We start from the raw sequence: 18,012 nt of genomic DNA, 5'->3' as shown, positions 1-18,012 counted from the left end.
GGACTTGATTCTAAGTGGCTGTGAAAAGCCACTGAGGGATTTGTGTTAGCCAGAGGCCACGAAAGCGGCCATCCCCAACTGAGTGATTCTCTGTTCGAACTGGGCATAAGCCCAATTCGAACAGAGAATCTGTTTTCTTCCCTCATTTCAAAGGGCACATTTCTGAATACTTCCTCATGTATAGGGGTGAACTGGGAACAATAATATTCATTTATAAAAGAAATCATAGTGTTAATCATAATAACTGAGTGTTAGTAAATACTGTGATATGGAAGTGGATGGATGTCTGAAGAGCCATGCATCCTAGTCCCTTCTTAAGAAAATGCACATTTATCTAGAAATTATTTAACAATGAAGCTACATTCTTTAAGTCAAAAAGTGACGCCAAGCTATGGATATTCTCCAATTCATGCATCCTGAGATACATATATCCCTGTGATACAACTTATTCAATATAGTCTTGAGGTAACTGGATATTCCCCACTTCCATTTTTTCCTTCTATCCTGTTGTGCGTGCACCCTCTCTCATTCCCTCTAACCCACCCACCAACAAATATAGTAACACACACACACACACACACACACACACACACACCCATGATTTTGGACAATTCCTTAAATTATTCCAGACATTCTTCCAGGCAACGCTTTTTTTTTTTTTTTTTTTCCTCTAGATTTGTGGTTTTGGCACTCCAACACCAAGTTCACATCCTGGACCATGCCTTCTATTAGTGGATGTCTGGGCAGTCTCCCAATAAAGCTGAGCAGTTTCAGTATCATTAGTGGGATGATGGTATTTCAGTTCCTCTTCCTTTCATTCCTCTTTAGTTTACTATCGGTGACACTGAGCTTAATGAACCAAACCGCCTGCTCATGCATTAAAAACGGAGATGTGCATTCTGCCATGGGAAAAAAAAAAAATTGCTACATTCTATTTTCTACAACAGACACTTTTTAGCAAACATAAAGTAGAAAAGGAAGCACAAGAATATTTGTATAAAAGGGAGATGTTAATAAAAGCATCTGAAACTTTCAAATAAGGCATGCACTAATTTGTAACTGTAGAGTGCCCTCATAAATAGCATGCATTCATAATAATATAAAATTAAGAGTACTCTTAGTACTAGCTATCTCTCTACTTTAGTACTGGTAACAGTAATATTAATATGCTAATTACTAACAAACCATCAGAAGTAGCCATTAAGTAACAGCTGTGTTATAAAATATTACCTAGATCTCTCCATCCATATCATTATTCCACATCATCTCTGGTATTTGAAGTGTACTAGACACTGGCTTAGAAGTAAAAGCATACCCATATTGCTAAAATTACTAAAAACTCAAATTGTGAAATCTAAATGTCATTTTTCTACATAACAAGAATATCAAAAATTATATTGTTGCAGACCTAAAAGTTATATATACTGCTTTTAGTAAAGGAGTGAATGCATACATAACATGGATAATAACCATACATTAAGTTGTATAGGTGGTGATCCAAAATTTTGGCCCCATATTTTGTGGAAGTCACTCTGATGTATCAAATCACTATGACATGGTCTTAATGAATTCAGCTTTTGCAAACACCTCTGGCTTTATATTAAACTAATTCATTTTACTCGCATCTCAGTGAGAGTGAGGTGGGAAAGTGTTACTCAAAATTGTCATTCTCATCAACTACACGTTCACGTAACTTAGTTATGCTGCACACGCAGAAAATGGATCCTTGAATCTTAGAGAGGTGATTTTTGAAGAAAGGTAAGCCTCAGAAGAATGTGGATTTCTGATAGCAACTCCCGCAAAGGAAATACAAGGTGGGGTTCAGAAAGAGAGGGTAGAGAATGGGAAAGATAAACTGAAACTGCCTTGCAATCTTGCTTCATTCTTTTGGTAAATAAATTTCTATCTGCATTTCCCCACCAAGAAATGCACTGCACAGGGTTTATGAATTTTCCCAACATTTAGAACCTCTTAAAAGCAGTCAGGGCTCCTCCTTATGGAAGCTGTGATTTTCCTACAATAATTTTCTATAATTGTGCCAAAGAGCTAAAAATAAAAATGACATAAGAAGTTTCACCACAGTGAGACAAGCTCACTGTAGAACTGAGTCATCATCTTTGCGTTTCAGGAAGATATATCCAGGTTAGGAAATTCACTGTGCTGATTGCCTTCCTCGTGCCTGTGCTGGATAAGATATAAAGTCTATGGTATGGTTATCAATAACTGCTAGGAACTCTGGCCATAATCGAGTAGATAGCTGTAAAGTACTATCATATTGAGAAAGTAAATGTGGTAAGAACTGTAACAGGCTGAGGTTTATTGAGAAAGTCCTGATTACGGTGCAGGCTGAGTACCTCTGATCTGGGGCCAGGGCTGCACAAAAGCGTTACAGAATTTATCGAGCCTTATTTAAACTAAACATATATCTAGCTCTCTCCTTTTTATTTTTCATCATGCAGCAGAACATAATTTTTTGGTTTATCATGAAACTTCTGTCGTTCCATCCTCTAAGTCCTTTGTCACACTTCTCAAGGTCACGAGGGAGCCTCAGAAAGGAAATATTGTGTTGAATGGTTCTGTGATGCATATGCCTAATGGTGCTGCCTAATGAGCCTTTTGTATTTTCAGTGAAGTGACTAAAGGGTGGAGGCAGAGGGGCTTGTGAATCCTGTTAACAAGCTGTCCTCTGGAGATCCTGGTCCCCTGTGCCCCCAGACCTTTTTCACCAAGTGAAAACAAGAACTTTGCCCTCCGATTGGCACTATAGGGAGAGTAGACACTGTGGTTTGGAATTAAAATAAAGCATTCAGCAGTATAGGAGTCAGCATATAGAAACTCTCTTTTCTTTTTCTGGCACTAGACTACTGCATTCTGAGAAAGAAGCACATGACAAAAAGCAAAGTTCACTCCTGCTGAGATGCTTTTCACCATCACTGTGTACATCAGTTGTTGTGGAAAGAATAGTACAGTTGCTTTAATTCTATGAAGTTCCAATAGTGAGTGTGGCATAGCATGTGGATATATAAGTGTATTGATGTTAATCAAATATGCTCCTCTGGGTAAAGGCTTCTTGCTTTTCTTAACAATCCAGTAAACAGAAAGATAAGCAAACATAATTTATGTATAGCAGCTAGGGTCTCTATTTTGTATTTCTCAGCAGAGACCTGCTGTCTGGTGTATATATCAGGTTTTATGAATTATCATGTCACTAATGAAAGATGTTAGATGTTCCATATATGGAAGAGAAAAGGACTTATTCCCTGTGGGGTTATAATCTCACTTTTTTTCCTTTCTCCATGGCATCATGATTCTACTGCTCTCAATCTATACCAATGAGGTTATTTTTCCCAGTTGCATTTGTTTTTGATCAGGTTTTTTTAGTGTACCGTGGAATAATTTGCACACAGCGAAAGCCACCCACTTAGAAGTAAAGTTCTATGAGTTCTGACACACACAATCTGGGAACCTAAGATGCCCTTAATGCTCCCCTCAGATTGACTCAATTGAGGCAGACTTCTTCCTGACTCTAGGTCATTGGCCTCCCTTTTCTTAGAGCATTTACTTAAAAACAAAAAGAAAACTTGGCAATTTTAAGTTCTGTCTCTGCCCTTTTGAGATGTAACTCTTGCCACCTCTTGCCAGTTTCACATCTCAGAAATGTCTTTCCCCTAGTAGTTATCCCTTTGAAATGCACCCATCAAGAAAAATAGCTTCCACATTTCCTAGTCTCTGTGGGAGGGGAGGAGCCTAACTTTGCTAATTGCCAATCAGGAAGCACAGCCAGCCTATTCACATTGACCAAACTCCCTCTTAACAACCTCCAATCTTTTCCCACTAGTTCATCCCAGTGCTTAAAAATTGAAATCCTGCATTGATTTCAAAGGAGTTGAGTTCATTTCTCTCCTAACTATAGTCTTGAATAAACTCCTTTGCCTATTTAACTCCATTCAGTGCAATTTTTCATTGACATACAACTACGGTCAAATTACAGAACATCTTCATCACTCTAAGAACTTGCTCTGAGCCCCTCAAGCCCCAACTCCTGACAACCACTGATCTAAGTTCTGTCTCTAAAGCTTTACCTTTTCTAAAATGTCACAGAAATTAAATCATACAATATGTAACCTTTTATATCTGTTTTTTTCTTTCACTTGGCATGATATTCATCCACATTATTGCATGTATCTGTGGCTTCTTCTTTTCACTGCTGCATTCTATTACATTGTATACTACCACAACTGATCTGTTTTCAACCCATATTTTGAATTTAAATTCGACTCTCCTTATTGTAATGATATTTGTCTTCCTTAATAAGTAAGTATTGTGTTTTCCAGATATATTTTGAATCAAGATTGGATTCACCCAAAACGTCCTTGCTTTTCCTTTCCAGGTTGGGTGGAGGTTTTCCATGGTTTCAACTGGAAAACTTTTCATATAATAACTATGCCAAGGGGCACCTGGGTGGCTCAGTCATTAAGGGTCTGCCTTCGGCTCAGGTCATGATCCCAGAGTCCTAGGATCGAGCCCCGCATCAGGCCCCCTGCTCAGCGGGAAGCCTGCTTCTCCCTCTCCCACTCCCCCTGCTTGTGTTCCCTCTCTTACTGTGTCTCTCTCTGTCAAATAAATAAAATCTTAAAAAAAATAATAATAACTATGCCAATATATGAATAAACAATCCAGTCACCTCTTTAAAAACAATACCAAATCTATAAAATTTTGGTAAAATGCATATCTACAAACTGCTTAAAATTAAACATCAATATGAAATTTGTTAACATTTTATACTGTTCATTTGTTCTAAACAGATATCATGTCCTAATTATCCATTCAAATCAAAACTGAGATAATTCAGCCAGAAAGTATATTTTAAAGCTGCTTGGGTCCTGTCCAAAGACTGGGAATAATAATATACCAAGAGAATAGGAATGTTATATAGTAGAAGGCTATAAGATCCAATTTGAAAAGAGTGTAAACCTCTTCCCTAAAAGTGTATCTTTAAAGAAAATTCCTGTTGTTAGATGTGGGCTAAACTCACATATTTACATATTTTAAATATATGAACTTCATTATCTTAAAGTTCATTATCAAACCTACATATGTTATGGGATTTTGTTGGTTAGTTAGTTTTGGCTGCCTTTTTCATCTTTAACTGACAGTGAGTGGAATTATTTGGAGATTCTGACTCCTGGGCATCAAGGAACTTGCATCTTCTGTAGCTAGAGAACAGATTCCTAAAAAATGTTTAAATGTAGTGGCAGTCTCCTCAGTTTCATTCCAATGTTAAGATGCAAACATGTGGGTGATACACTGAAAAATTAAAATATATAAGAAAGTAGTAAGTAATTAATGACTTTTCCCTATATTCTCATATTACCTTACAAATTTAATTGGCTAGTTTTTTAATATTCATGGCCAATCTGAAACAACTTACATTTCATATATATGAGCAGTACTTGATCAATATAAAATTTTTAGCCATTTTTTATGTGTCCAAATTCAGAAAATGTCCATTGTATGCAAAATTCAAACTTCTGTAAATTACCCGAAAAAGAAGCTGGAGTTGGCTGCCACCCAAAATGTAGCTCTATTTCTGTCATTTTTCACTGTATAACAGTGTTTGTGCCATAATTACAACATATCATTGTGTTTGGGATTTACTATTTTGTAAAGCAGATAAAACTAGAAAAATTAATTGAATTTTGATCTTAGTTTTTAAAAATTCTTAGTAAAACTGGAAAAAAAGAAGATATATTTATGATAAGACATATAAGTCTCCTTAAAAAAAAAAGATACATTCAAATGGGTAACAATGTCAAAAACAGTGAGAATTTGGTCTTAATCAGAAAGACTTTGGGCTTCTGCTTTTTTAATGAATGCTCATTTGCCCTTTTTGTTTTACTTTCTGATGTGCATCTTGTTTATAAATGGAGGTTTTACTTAAATTTCAAGAATCTTGACTTTAACATCATTAAATCAATTTTAGCATATAGTATCATACATGGTCTAGACTATTATTTATAAAAATGAGTTATATGGAAAATAGTATTAATAGGTGTTCTTTCAATATGATTTCATAGTCAAGTTAGTTTACCAGGGAGTAGGTTAAACAATTGTAAATAGATTCATTTACTTTAAATTAGTTAAGTGCATTTATATGTTAACCCTATCCTAAATCATCAAGAGAAATCATTGAGGGCAGAATGTCTGAAATCTTTCCGTTTAGACACCCTCTTTACAAGGCCCAATTGTCCATGAGAAACACAGCTGTAAATACTGCCCTAAGGATATATATATACAATGGAATATTATGCAGCCATCAAAAGGAATGAGATCTTGCCATTTGCAACGACGTGGATGGAACTGGAGGGTATTATGTTGAGTGAAATAAGTCAAACAGAGAAAGACATGTATCATATGATCTCACTGATATGAGGAATTCTTAATCACAGGAAACAGAGTGTTGTTGGAGTGGGGGGTGGGGTGGGAGGGATGGGGTGACTGGGTGATAGACACTGGGGAGGGTATGTGCTCTGGTAAGCGCTGTGAATTGTGCAAGACTGTTGAACCTCAGATCTGTACCTCTGAAACAAATAATGCAATATATGTCAAGAAAAAAAAAAAAAGAAGAAGAAGGTAGCGGGAGGGGAAGAATGAAGCGGGGGAAATCGGAGGGGTGGATGGACCATGAGAGACGATGGACTCTGAAAAACAAACTGAGGGTTCTGGGGGGTGGGGGGTGGGAGGATGGGTTAGCCTGGTGGTGGGTATTGAGGAGGGCACATTCTGCATGGAGCACTGGGTGTTATGCACAAACAATGAATCATGGAACACTTCATCTAGAACTAATGATGTAATGTATGGGGATTAACATAAGAATAAAAAAAAAATTCTGCCCTAAGGTTAGAATTTGGCTAACAGAAGAGGTCACCGTGAAGGGACAGAGACTTGTATAATACCGTGAGTCAGGAGGCTGGTCTCAAACCCTGGATCTGCCACTACCTTTGTCAGAAGATTTAGAGCAGCCGCCAAGAGCACAACCCACAGACCTAGACTTTCTGCATTTGAATCCTGCCACAGCCCCTCATCTGCGGTGGGACCATACAAGGCACTTGGCTCCTATACCTCCCTTTATTGAACTACAACCGGAGTCATATGAGAGGACTGAGAAGTCAATTCAGTTAATATAATCAAAGTGTTTTTGAAGAGTTGCTGATAAATGGTAAGTGGTATGTAAATGTGAGCTATTTTCTACCAATGGCTTTCAAACTTTTGATCCTGACCCACAATAAGCAATTCATTTTACACAGAAACACAGTATAAACACTCAAATATACACAAACATACACATGTGAAGTAAAATAATACTTAACTGCATATACCATGCACTTTAATATTATTTATTCTCTTCTATTTACTATTCTTAGCCTCTTTTTTCCTCATTCTATTCTGTTCTAACCTATTTATTAAATTCTATACAATTTATTCTATTCTATTCTTTTCCATTCCATTAGGAAAAAGCTAGTCCTAAACCTCAGATTGCAAGACTTACTCATTTATCTATATGACCTATATGCTGATCATTAATGAAACTCTGCCTCGGTCCACCTTTCACATCAAACTTATTAGATACTTCATAAAATTTGAAAATTTTTTAAAAACTATATTCAGACTCCATTCCTGACCTGCTTAATATGGACCTCCTCATGGTCTTGGCTCCAGAATCTCTCTTGCACATAACATGCTGTAGATACCAAACAATCTAGGTTTCTAATAATTCCAAAATTGAAGAAATAAATGGGATTTAAAGAGAAGGTATCTACTTAATCTATTCTTTTTAAAGCTTTCATTTGTATTTAATATATGCAGCACATACACATAAATTCTAACATACACTAATGTTTTTTGGAACTTTCTAAAGGAAAAAAAAATAAATCTAGGTAACCATTACTCAACAATTAGAGTGATTCTATGCCACTTCAGAAATTTTAACATTTTTAAACTCAAAATTATATAAAGTTAAAATAAAAGCTAAAATCAAGTCAAAGTTGGGATTATGTAGTTTATATTATCTGTAGGGATTACGTGGTTTATATTAGCTGTATCATTTTTCTATTCTTAATTGGCATAGACAAGTGTGTGTTAAGCCTTTTTAAATACTTAAAACATTCTTATATCTATATCTACAACTTTATGTACTATAGAACAGATAAGAAGACTAGCTGTAATTCTACCTCCATTCTTCCCAGAATTTGGTGACACAACAAATGACATCTCATGCAGCCCCTGGAGTAATCATGATATATGTCTATAGAGTATAATAATAATATTTATGTTATATAAATATATAAAACCAGCGCAAACATCCAAAAACCCATTTCAAGTTTGAAGTATCTTATTATCAGAATTTCTGTAGCTTACATAATTTAGAACATACTTATAAATCCTATAATGTATATGTACAATTAAAATTGTTTATAAAATATTAAATATCATCTATAAAAACATTGATTCTTGGTGGATATTTGGAAATCAGAATGAGGATTTTATAACATGAAGTGCTTTTGTGAAAAATATTTATTTCACTTGTCATTGTGCACTTCTAACAATAGATCTTTTGACATTCTATTCGATTTCCAAATCCTTTCAATGGTAGTTAGAAAGAAATCTCATAGTTCACAATCATCGCAGAGTAGAAGAAAATTTTATTTATTATTATCTCAATATTGCAATTTTCTAAAAAAAGTTAGCATTTTCTATTTTTCTATCTTTTCCATTTCTATACTCTTCTCACATGTATTTGTATTACCTTTACTCCTCCCAATGTGTCTTCAATATCCTCATATATTTTGTGTCCCAGTGAATTATTTGTGACCATGTACTCTATAGGACTTTAAATATGAGACTTCCTGGCAGGCTTCCCTACTAGGATCCACGGATATAGGCAGAACCTTCTGAAAACTCCACACGTCTATGTTAATTCCATTAGCAAATGGCTGACCTGTATTAATCACAACATGCAACTTCACTTGATTAAAAAGCACTGAGGCAGGTATGTTCTTCTCTCATTCTCACAGTCTGATATTATTATCATTTCTTGTGTGGTTTCCATGCTGATGTAACACATACTGATTTGTACCTTTTTGTATTCTACCTTTTGGTTGTTTTGTTATGTTTTTAGGATCCTTCAGTGAAAGGTACTATGGTTGTCACTTGTTTCAAAGGCCCTTCTCCTCTCTCTTCGTACACTTCCTTCTCTCCCCAACAGCTGCACCACACCTGTCATTCAGAACGCGAAGATGTCTCTGGCAGAGAAGCCTATGCCTATGGCACACAGAGTGGCTTTAAACAACGAATTGGAAGGCGCTGGGCCAAGCAAGGTCTGGTGCTGTCCATCAAACATGCATCCAGCCCCGGACACCATCAGAAAATCTGGGAATAAACCCAAGGCCACTTGTTCTGTGGCAAAGGAGAAACTGGCAGAACATGTGTAATAAAAAATAAAAGAAGGTGATGGCCATCCTTTATACAGACTTAAGTAATTGGAAAAAAATCTTAACCTAGTGGAAAACCCAATACCTGACTTATAGCTGCTTCTGGAATAAAGGGAATCAGACTGAAAACTTCTCCATGAATCTCCAATGGAGCAATTCCCAATTGATCAAGTATATTTATTTAGCGTCTGAAAAACACTAATGTGCACTTTCTCTAATAATAGGGGGCTATCAATTATTATAAATAAAATCAGATTTGCACATTCACGTACAGACGCAACCTTAACATCACATCTATTACATATATTCATTTAAAATTTATTTAAAATCTAAATCTGTAGGAATGCATCTATAAATATGCATATCTGAGTTCACAATTAAGTGTTTAGGAGTTTTTAAACCAACAATATTGAACACAAATTGAGAAACATTATATAGTCATTTTTCTTAATAATTAAAAGTGTATGTAGATATCACATCAACTGAGAATGTCAAGTTTGATAGGTATTATCATTCTGTATTTTGAACCAGGATGAAGTCTTGATCATAGAGCCAGGAAAGAGCTCTGAATTGAGAAGAGAAATAACCAGTGGAACTTTTCTCAAACCTTTGATGACTTCTTCCAATACCCAGCCTTCACACATGCAATCTTCTTGAGAAACATTCTCATTTGTCCACAACCACAGTGATCACACCACTCCCGATCATTCACCTGGTAGACTTGTCAAGACTTACATTAACATCATTATGTTTTTCCTCTACTAGGTTAAATCGGGTCCTATTGTGTGTTCTTGAATCTTGAACATATTGTAGCACTTTTGCACTTTATGGTAACTTACTATTAAGAGTGTATCCGCTGTAATATCTGAGACACAAAGAAGCATGTGTGCCTGCTCAGCCTGATGTACTTAGCATATCACATAACAGCATCTCTGATATATTTGCTGGATGAATATTTGTGGAAGGCAGGCAAGCCAGATTGTTAATTTAAGACTCATAGATTGGTTTCTGCATAATTATGGAAAAGGTCAACAAGGGGAAGATGGAAAATTTGTTTTCCCTCCAAAGAACAGTCTCAACATCATGTTTATGGGCAAGAAACAAAGGAATGTCTAGCACCCAATCTCTTTATCTGGTTTAGGGAACAGTTCCATTTTAAAAATTAAATCAAACTGCATCAGAATGCAGAGATTGTAGTACAGAGTTGGTCAAATGTGTATATTTTTATATTTCCCCACATTACTAATACCTCCTACAATTTTCAAACATAAGTTCAATAATGTGAAATAAAACAATATTCATGTTTCTATGAAAATATCATAGACATGAATGTACGTAGTGTCTATGTACTATTGTACTATAAATGAGTTCTTAGTAATTTGTTTCAAATTATACATACTTACTTGGTAGCTAATAAGTAGTTAAAAATTGAAAGATTTAGGGAAAATTCATCCATACATAATATAAGTTACATATAACAAATACCTATCAAGGAGAGTTTTCAACCAGTCATTAAATACTATTTATAATGGTAGTCAGCAATTGTCCCAGAATTTGTTAGAAACTGTCTGCAAGGCCAATCTTACATAAAATGGCCTGTAAGATCTTTGACTTTTCCCAGCTGGACATGTGAGAACTTAACTCTGACAAATCTGCAACCCATGATATGTATTTTGTTGTTATTTTGCCAAAGTGCAGATTTGGAACCTTTACTATAAAGGATGAAAGAGGAATAAATATTATCTAGTGAGCGAGCCAGTCTGTCATCTAGCATACTTTCTCTACTGATTATAATATATGCAAAGTTTCACAGTAAGTGACTGAGGTGTAACACAGCTTTTATCATGTTTGTTAACTTATTTCATTTTGGAGGGTAATCCTATATGTTACTGAGAATTTAAATACTTTGATATATTAGGAGTTATTCCCAAAATATATATGTATATATGTATATATGTACATAATATGTGTTTGTGCATGTGTGTGTATTTTGAATATTTTTACCTTTGGTGTTTTAGAAAAGGTTGTTCTTATGAAGAAAGAAAACGAAAATAAACTGGCTTGTGAATTAATTTATTATTATTAGTGAAAATCTATTAATTTAAATTACCTGTATTACTCCCAAATATTATAACACATAAAGACTTATTGCTAAATGATTTGCCTATTATTTTAACGTAAAAGCTGGTATCAACTGTAATATCTCTTCTAAGGACTGAACATGTTTATTTTATTGGAAGTTAAATGTGTTTGGGTCACACAACTGTATAAAACACCAAAAACAGGAAAATGTAAGTATATAGTGTAATATTCATATATTAAGTTCTATTTATTTAGATCTACTTAGTTAAGATTAATCTGTGATAGGTACAGAAAAGAAAAAAGGAAAGGAAAGACCAAGATCAAGTGAGACAAAGGCTTTTCATATTTCCCTTTTTAATAGAAAGTAACAGATAATGTTACCATTTTGCTGTTACTCCATTTGGTATTATTAATTTAAACAGGAGGGTTCTAAGCTGTAGTTATAAATATGGAGAACCCTTGTTCTCCTCGCTCTCAGTGTGCCCTTGGTTCAGTGAAATTCAAGCTCAAGGTGTACCTGTAACTTCATCTTTAAGGGTGAGAAAATTATGCTTACCCAGAAGACTACTGTCCTAAATGAGGTTATGAGCGTGAAATGCAAGACACACAATAATAGTAACAGTATAATACATTTTAGTTCTATTCTCTTCCCACTTGCTCCTTTCACTCTCCATTTGACACATTTTTATTCTATTAAATATTTCCAGCAAATGACACAATTGGAATGTTCATGAAATTCCAATGATAATTTAACTTCTGTGTATCTCCTAATCCAGCAAAACCTGTGTTACAAATTTATGTAAAAGGTCAGAAACATTTCTCTTATCAAAATTGTTTTCCCAGTTTTGGTTGGGAGATTTATAGTAGTAGTCCATCCTGGGATATCTTGATCAACCATCTGCACCCACGAATTTCACACTTGCGATAACTGCCACATTTCCAAAGTCTGGCGGCTAAAATTCATACTTATTTTAAAACTCTTCCCCCAATCTCCCTAACTCTTAGAGTTAAGATTTCCATCTGACATTGATTTTCGGATTTCATTGCTACAAGGGAAAAGCCTTATCTCAAGAATTCATACACTGAACACTAGACCATTTTGTAAAAATACTTTAGCTCAAGCATCAAAAACAGTGACAGGGAACAGCTACTCATACTGAGATGCAGTCTTGTGTGAATTCCAATAACTATGAGACATTTTCCTACAGACTGCAGAATACAGACACTCAAAGCTCTATCTGCTTGCATTCTACGCTATTTCATGGGTAAAGGGAACTGAACATAATAGAAGGGAAATGACAATAAAATTTATAGATCAAAGATGTTTAGTAAAGGTAATATGCATTTATGGCATGAAAACAATGGGCACTTATTCATTTCTATGCTTCTATTTTAACCATTAAGGTACTTTGTGTATCCAATGACAGAGGCCTGCCAGGAAGAGAAAACTTAAATATGAGAGTTTGTTTATATTCCACACCTTATTTAAAATCTAATTTAAGAAAAATTTCAAATATGAAATATTTTCTCTAACTTTGCTTGGAAAATTTTTTATGCAGCTTGGAGGTAGTATTAGATCACCCCAGGATCCAGAAAATCTGGATCTCATTCTAGTGCTATCACTAGCTAGCTCTGTGACCTAGAGCAAGCTACTCCATCTTTCTTGTCCTCAAGTTATGCTTCAGTAGTATGAATATATAATCTCCATGGTCCCTGACAGCCAAATAGCCTGTGAATTTTTTTTGACTTAGATACTATCTTAGACAGTTAACTTGTAGTTTCTGAAACTGTGTTGCTGTGGTAATATTCCAACTCCATTAATTACTACCTGTGTGAATTCAAGCAACTTATGTAACCTCTGTGTGTCTCAGTTTCCCTATCTGTAAAACGGGAATAATAATAATGGGGTTGTTGTCAGAAGTAAATGAGCTATATTTTAATGATTCAATATGTAAGCTTTCTTATATTTTAACATACCTTAAAGCAGGATACATATTAAAGAAATCATAAATAAGCACTTATCAGAGTTTAATCAATGACATTTTTCCCAACGGTAAATGAAATTATAGCATGTGTTATACTAAGATGTTATACAGTAACATCTGAACATCTTAGATTAGACAAAGTTTGGTAATATCTATGAAATGCTTGGGGTAATGTCTGGTACAAAAATTCCCCAATAGCTGATATTAACATTTATCTGTAAGTAAGCAATAACTGTTATATCTAAGTTAAGCATGATGGATGAAGTCTGATAATTTAAGAATGATTAAAAGCTCACTAGTCATACAGCCTTCATTCCATTTTGTATCTAAAGTCATAATAAAACTACATTCAGATTAATCAATATCAGTTAACAAAAAGTATGACTTTCTACTTGAACAGTATAGTCTTACTTAATTAAATAATTTCTAAGATTAAAAGATGTAACATGTTCTTTTTTTTTTTACTTTAGTAAGGTGATTAAAGAGGGAAGGTATAATGGTGAGAAAATTAAAAAAACTTGTAATATATTTACCAGGCTTACCACACTATTCAATATAAAGGAAAAAAAAATAACAGCATAGCACAGGAACCAACTTTGTAGGTTATAATCACCTCTCATTAACTCTCAAGAATGGTTAATACTAGATTAATAAAGATTTTAAGGAACAGGTTACTGCAACTATCCCCTTTGTTATTGGTCTACAGATATTAAGCATTTATGCAGAAACCCTGTCTCATAAAATGCTTTACTTCCGTTTCCAAGTTGTATTTTCTAAGAAACATCAAAGATTTTCTCTCTGCCATTTAAAAAAAAAAAAAAAAGGTACGCTTACTAAATTAGGTATATTGAGATGAAAAACAATTTAAACTCATCAAGGACAAAATGTAAATGATGACCAAATATACACATAAAAAGCTTGACATAGGCGCTGGAATACAGTAGGCACCACAAAAGTGTCAGTTGTCAATATCATCATCCTTATTTAGTATCACAGAGCACTAGAGAGAGACAGGACCTTCAAGATGACCTAATCTGAAACCATTCAGACTGTAAAAGTGGTAAATGATGATTCAGACTGTAAAAGTGTAAATGATGGTAAAGTGAGAATTTGTGAGACAAAAGTTTTCTAAAATAATTTATTTTCCTTTGTTTATCAATATAACACAGGAGATTTCTTTCACCGTTCTTTGATAATTACTCATAATATAAGTCAACACGGTAACTCTGAGTATCATCTTTTTCTTATCCATATTCTCTAGCAAATAAACCCTGTACAAACTGTGTTCTTGTGCTTTGGGCCTTATAAAATATCTAACGAAGAATAAAAATATGGCTCATAGAAACTTATTTTAATTATAGCTCATTTAAATTCTCTACCAAAAAAGTAAGGAAATATTCAGGATTTCAATGCCTTTCAGAACTTTGTGTGTGGGCTTTGTAAATATTTACGTGGTTTTTTATATATGAATAACATTTTATTTCTGCCATAGAGTGTTATTGTGTTATTATTGGATGAAATAAGGGTGACTCAGGGGAGAAATTTTCATGTTCTACACACTTGAATTATACACAGTAATGATGAAAAATCAAAGGGTTAAATTATAGTTCTTCTTTCAACTATCAAGTGATTGAGATTTTGGAGAAAGAGAGAAAATAACAGCAAAATAGGAAGAAGAATATATACTATAGGTTAGAAGGATGTTTCTGAATAGTTAGATCAACACAAAGAAAAAGAAAAAATGTGAAGGAAGTATTAGGGGATAAAACTGTCCAAATTATCACTTTATCCTTTTTCCACCTTAATTAATAGCTTGTTAGGAAAGAAAGTGCTTACTCAATCAAATTTCTATTAATCAAAGTAGTTTCTCTGACCTACATTACTACTCGGAGTTTGGAGAATGATAGATTTCTTTACTTGGCAAAATCAAGTGCAAAAACCCTGTACTGTTAATAATAAATCAAAATATTTTCAAAACCTTTAAGGAAATGGGGGAAAAAACCTACCTTCAATGAGAAAATAGAATACATAGGAAACACTAACACTCACACATAAATATATACATATACATATTATCTACCTATCTCTCCATCATCTACCTACAATCTATATGTTAAGACTATAGAAATACATGAAACAAATATGTATGCATTAATATTAGAGTTAACTACTGAAACACAATTCCTTAAAAAATCGATCTTCTATTGTACAATGTGAACATAGTTAACACTACTAAACTGTAACTTTAAAATGATTAAAATGGTAAATTTTGTTATATGTTTTAAATCACAATTTTAATAAACTAAAAGAAAGATAACAGATTTTTGCATCCAGCCATGTTAGAATAATTGGTACTGGAATAGACCTCCCAATATAAAAAAAAAGAAAGAAAGAAAAAAGAATAAAATGTAGATCTTCTACATTTTACAATGATGGACTCACCAAGAAAAAAGGAAAGTAATTTTTATTTTAAATCCAAATATACAAGGAAATAAAGGATCAAGCTGAGAAAAGGTAGAAAAAAAGGAAATGATTGATGGAAATTCCAGTTAACCTGCTCATGCTGAGCAACACTGTCTTCTTTATCTTCCTTAAGTATAGGGGATGAAGCAAATCAGTCTTTCAATAGGATGTTTGTATCTTTGAGCTCAACTAATAAAAATGAATCAATTAAGAATCTGTAACTCCAAAAGAAAGTTGCTCATTACTTTCTCCAAAACTAGGTAATAATCAACACTTTGCATTAAATGACAAGAACATCAGAGCTGGACTATTACCAAAGAGGAAAAATATTATTTGCCTTTTGTTCTAAAACTGTTTATTTAAGTTGTTTAAAAAAGTACTAGTACACAAATATGACCATAAAAGAGGATGGCAAAGAAAATATTTATAATAGTTAACTCAGACTATATAAATCACTAGGAAAATACAAACTGCTCAGTACTAACATGGTCTCTATAGAGATACAGCATACCTCGTAATGGCTTTCTTCATTCTCCTGAATGTGGAAACCCGCAGAGCTGGGACATTTCTGAGGAGTGACAGGAATATTGTCACTTTTGTTGTGTGAGTTACACTGAAAGAGATTACCAAATAATTGTGACAAACTACTCCACATTTAGAGTGTCTATCGAGAGACATGGTTGTTTGCTAAGAGTCTAATTAAAGGAGTACCATTTGAACTAGCAAGGGTCCACACTCATAGGAACATGCATTAATATGGAGCCTTTTCCAAAAAAAAAAGATTAAAAATGTCCCCAGGATAAACAAATTGTCAGAATGTTTTAAGTGAAACTAAAAAAAATCTCAAATGTAGTTATTTTATTTTTACTCTGTCTTTTTTTAAAGCCATATCATCATGCTTATGATTTTAGTAGCTATATCTTACATGGTGCTATTTGTGTGAGGTATAGCTTGATATATATCATACACATCTCAACATAGATATTATTATTATCCCCACTTACAGGTGAGGAAAACTGGGCATACAAACTATTCTTTCCAAGGTTGGTCTGCCTACCCAGGTTTCCGGGGACACACCTCATACTTTATCTACCACATGCATGGCCTTTATAAATGATATATTTGAAACAAACAAAGTGAAAAACTAAAAGTTTAATGTCTTGAAATATTACTTCACTTTTCTTCTGTACCAAATATCAAGTATTTTTTGAAACAGGTTCACTTGGAAAGGATGTGAATTGTGCAATATAAGACATTAAATTATGGCCTGACCTTTCTCCATGAAAATATTAAAATGGTTGTTTTCCATATTTCTCACAAGATTTTTTATGTGAAAATAAGATATCATTCACTTCCTGTTATCCTTGCTTCTTTCTTTCCTAAATCTCTTATTAGATTCAAGGCAAGGAATATTTTTAAGTATTGCCAGTTTCTTATTAAGCATAACTTTGGAATTTCGAAGGCTTCTACATTAATGAAAGATACTGTAGTGCTTCCAAAAAAGTTTCACCATTGGTATATAACCTTTCCTCTCTCATAAGACTAACATATGAACATATCTGTATGACATAAGTAGGGAAGATAATATTTTTTCAAACTAGTATGGCACATTTTCAATTAACTAATGAAGTTTTACTTTCCCCATGCCAAAGAATAATCTGTTAGAAAATGACTATCAAAGACATTTTAAAAAGCAAATTAATTTTTTAGGTTAGTGTTAAGTTCAGTATATTTTCACCTCAAGACCACTATTTTATATATTTAAATGTTTTTAAAACATATTACATTCTTTTAGACTTATTTTGAAATAATTTTAAACACAGAAAGGGGTAAAAACACCAAAAAAGAATTCTAGGATTCCCTTTATTACTATTTCAAATATATCAATCAATTATCTCATTGTTAGTTTAAGGGAAATAGCAATATGACAGACTAGGAAGGCATGACTCTCAAACCCAAACCCCTATTAGAAACCTTTCCACATAAAAAAA

At 33.8% G+C, this 18,012-nt stretch overlaps 1 protein-coding gene across 1 annotated transcript in view; it reads right to left on the bottom strand.

Annotated features, from left to right (window-relative positions):
• Window positions 1–18,012, bottom strand: part of PCDH9 (protocadherin 9) — a 926,583-nt gene that overhangs the window by 580,132 nt on the left and 328,439 nt on the right. Inside the window, exon 3 of the mRNA XM_035003254.1 lies at window positions 16,533–16,634. Within this exon, the coding sequence (XP_034859145.1) occupies window positions 16,533–16,634 (102 nt within the window). The remainder of the gene's footprint in view (window positions 1–16,532; window positions 16,635–18,012) is intronic.

This window comes from Mirounga leonina, unplaced genomic scaffold (genome assembly GCF_011800145.1).
Source record: "Mirounga leonina isolate KUSES-001 unplaced genomic scaffold, KU_Mleo_1.0 Mir_127, whole genome shotgun sequence".
Lineage (NCBI taxonomy): Eukaryota > Metazoa > Chordata > Mammalia > Carnivora > Phocidae > Mirounga > Mirounga leonina.
The sequence above is the reverse complement of the archived record's forward strand: the minus strand, read 5'-3'. Positions and strand labels throughout refer to the sequence as shown.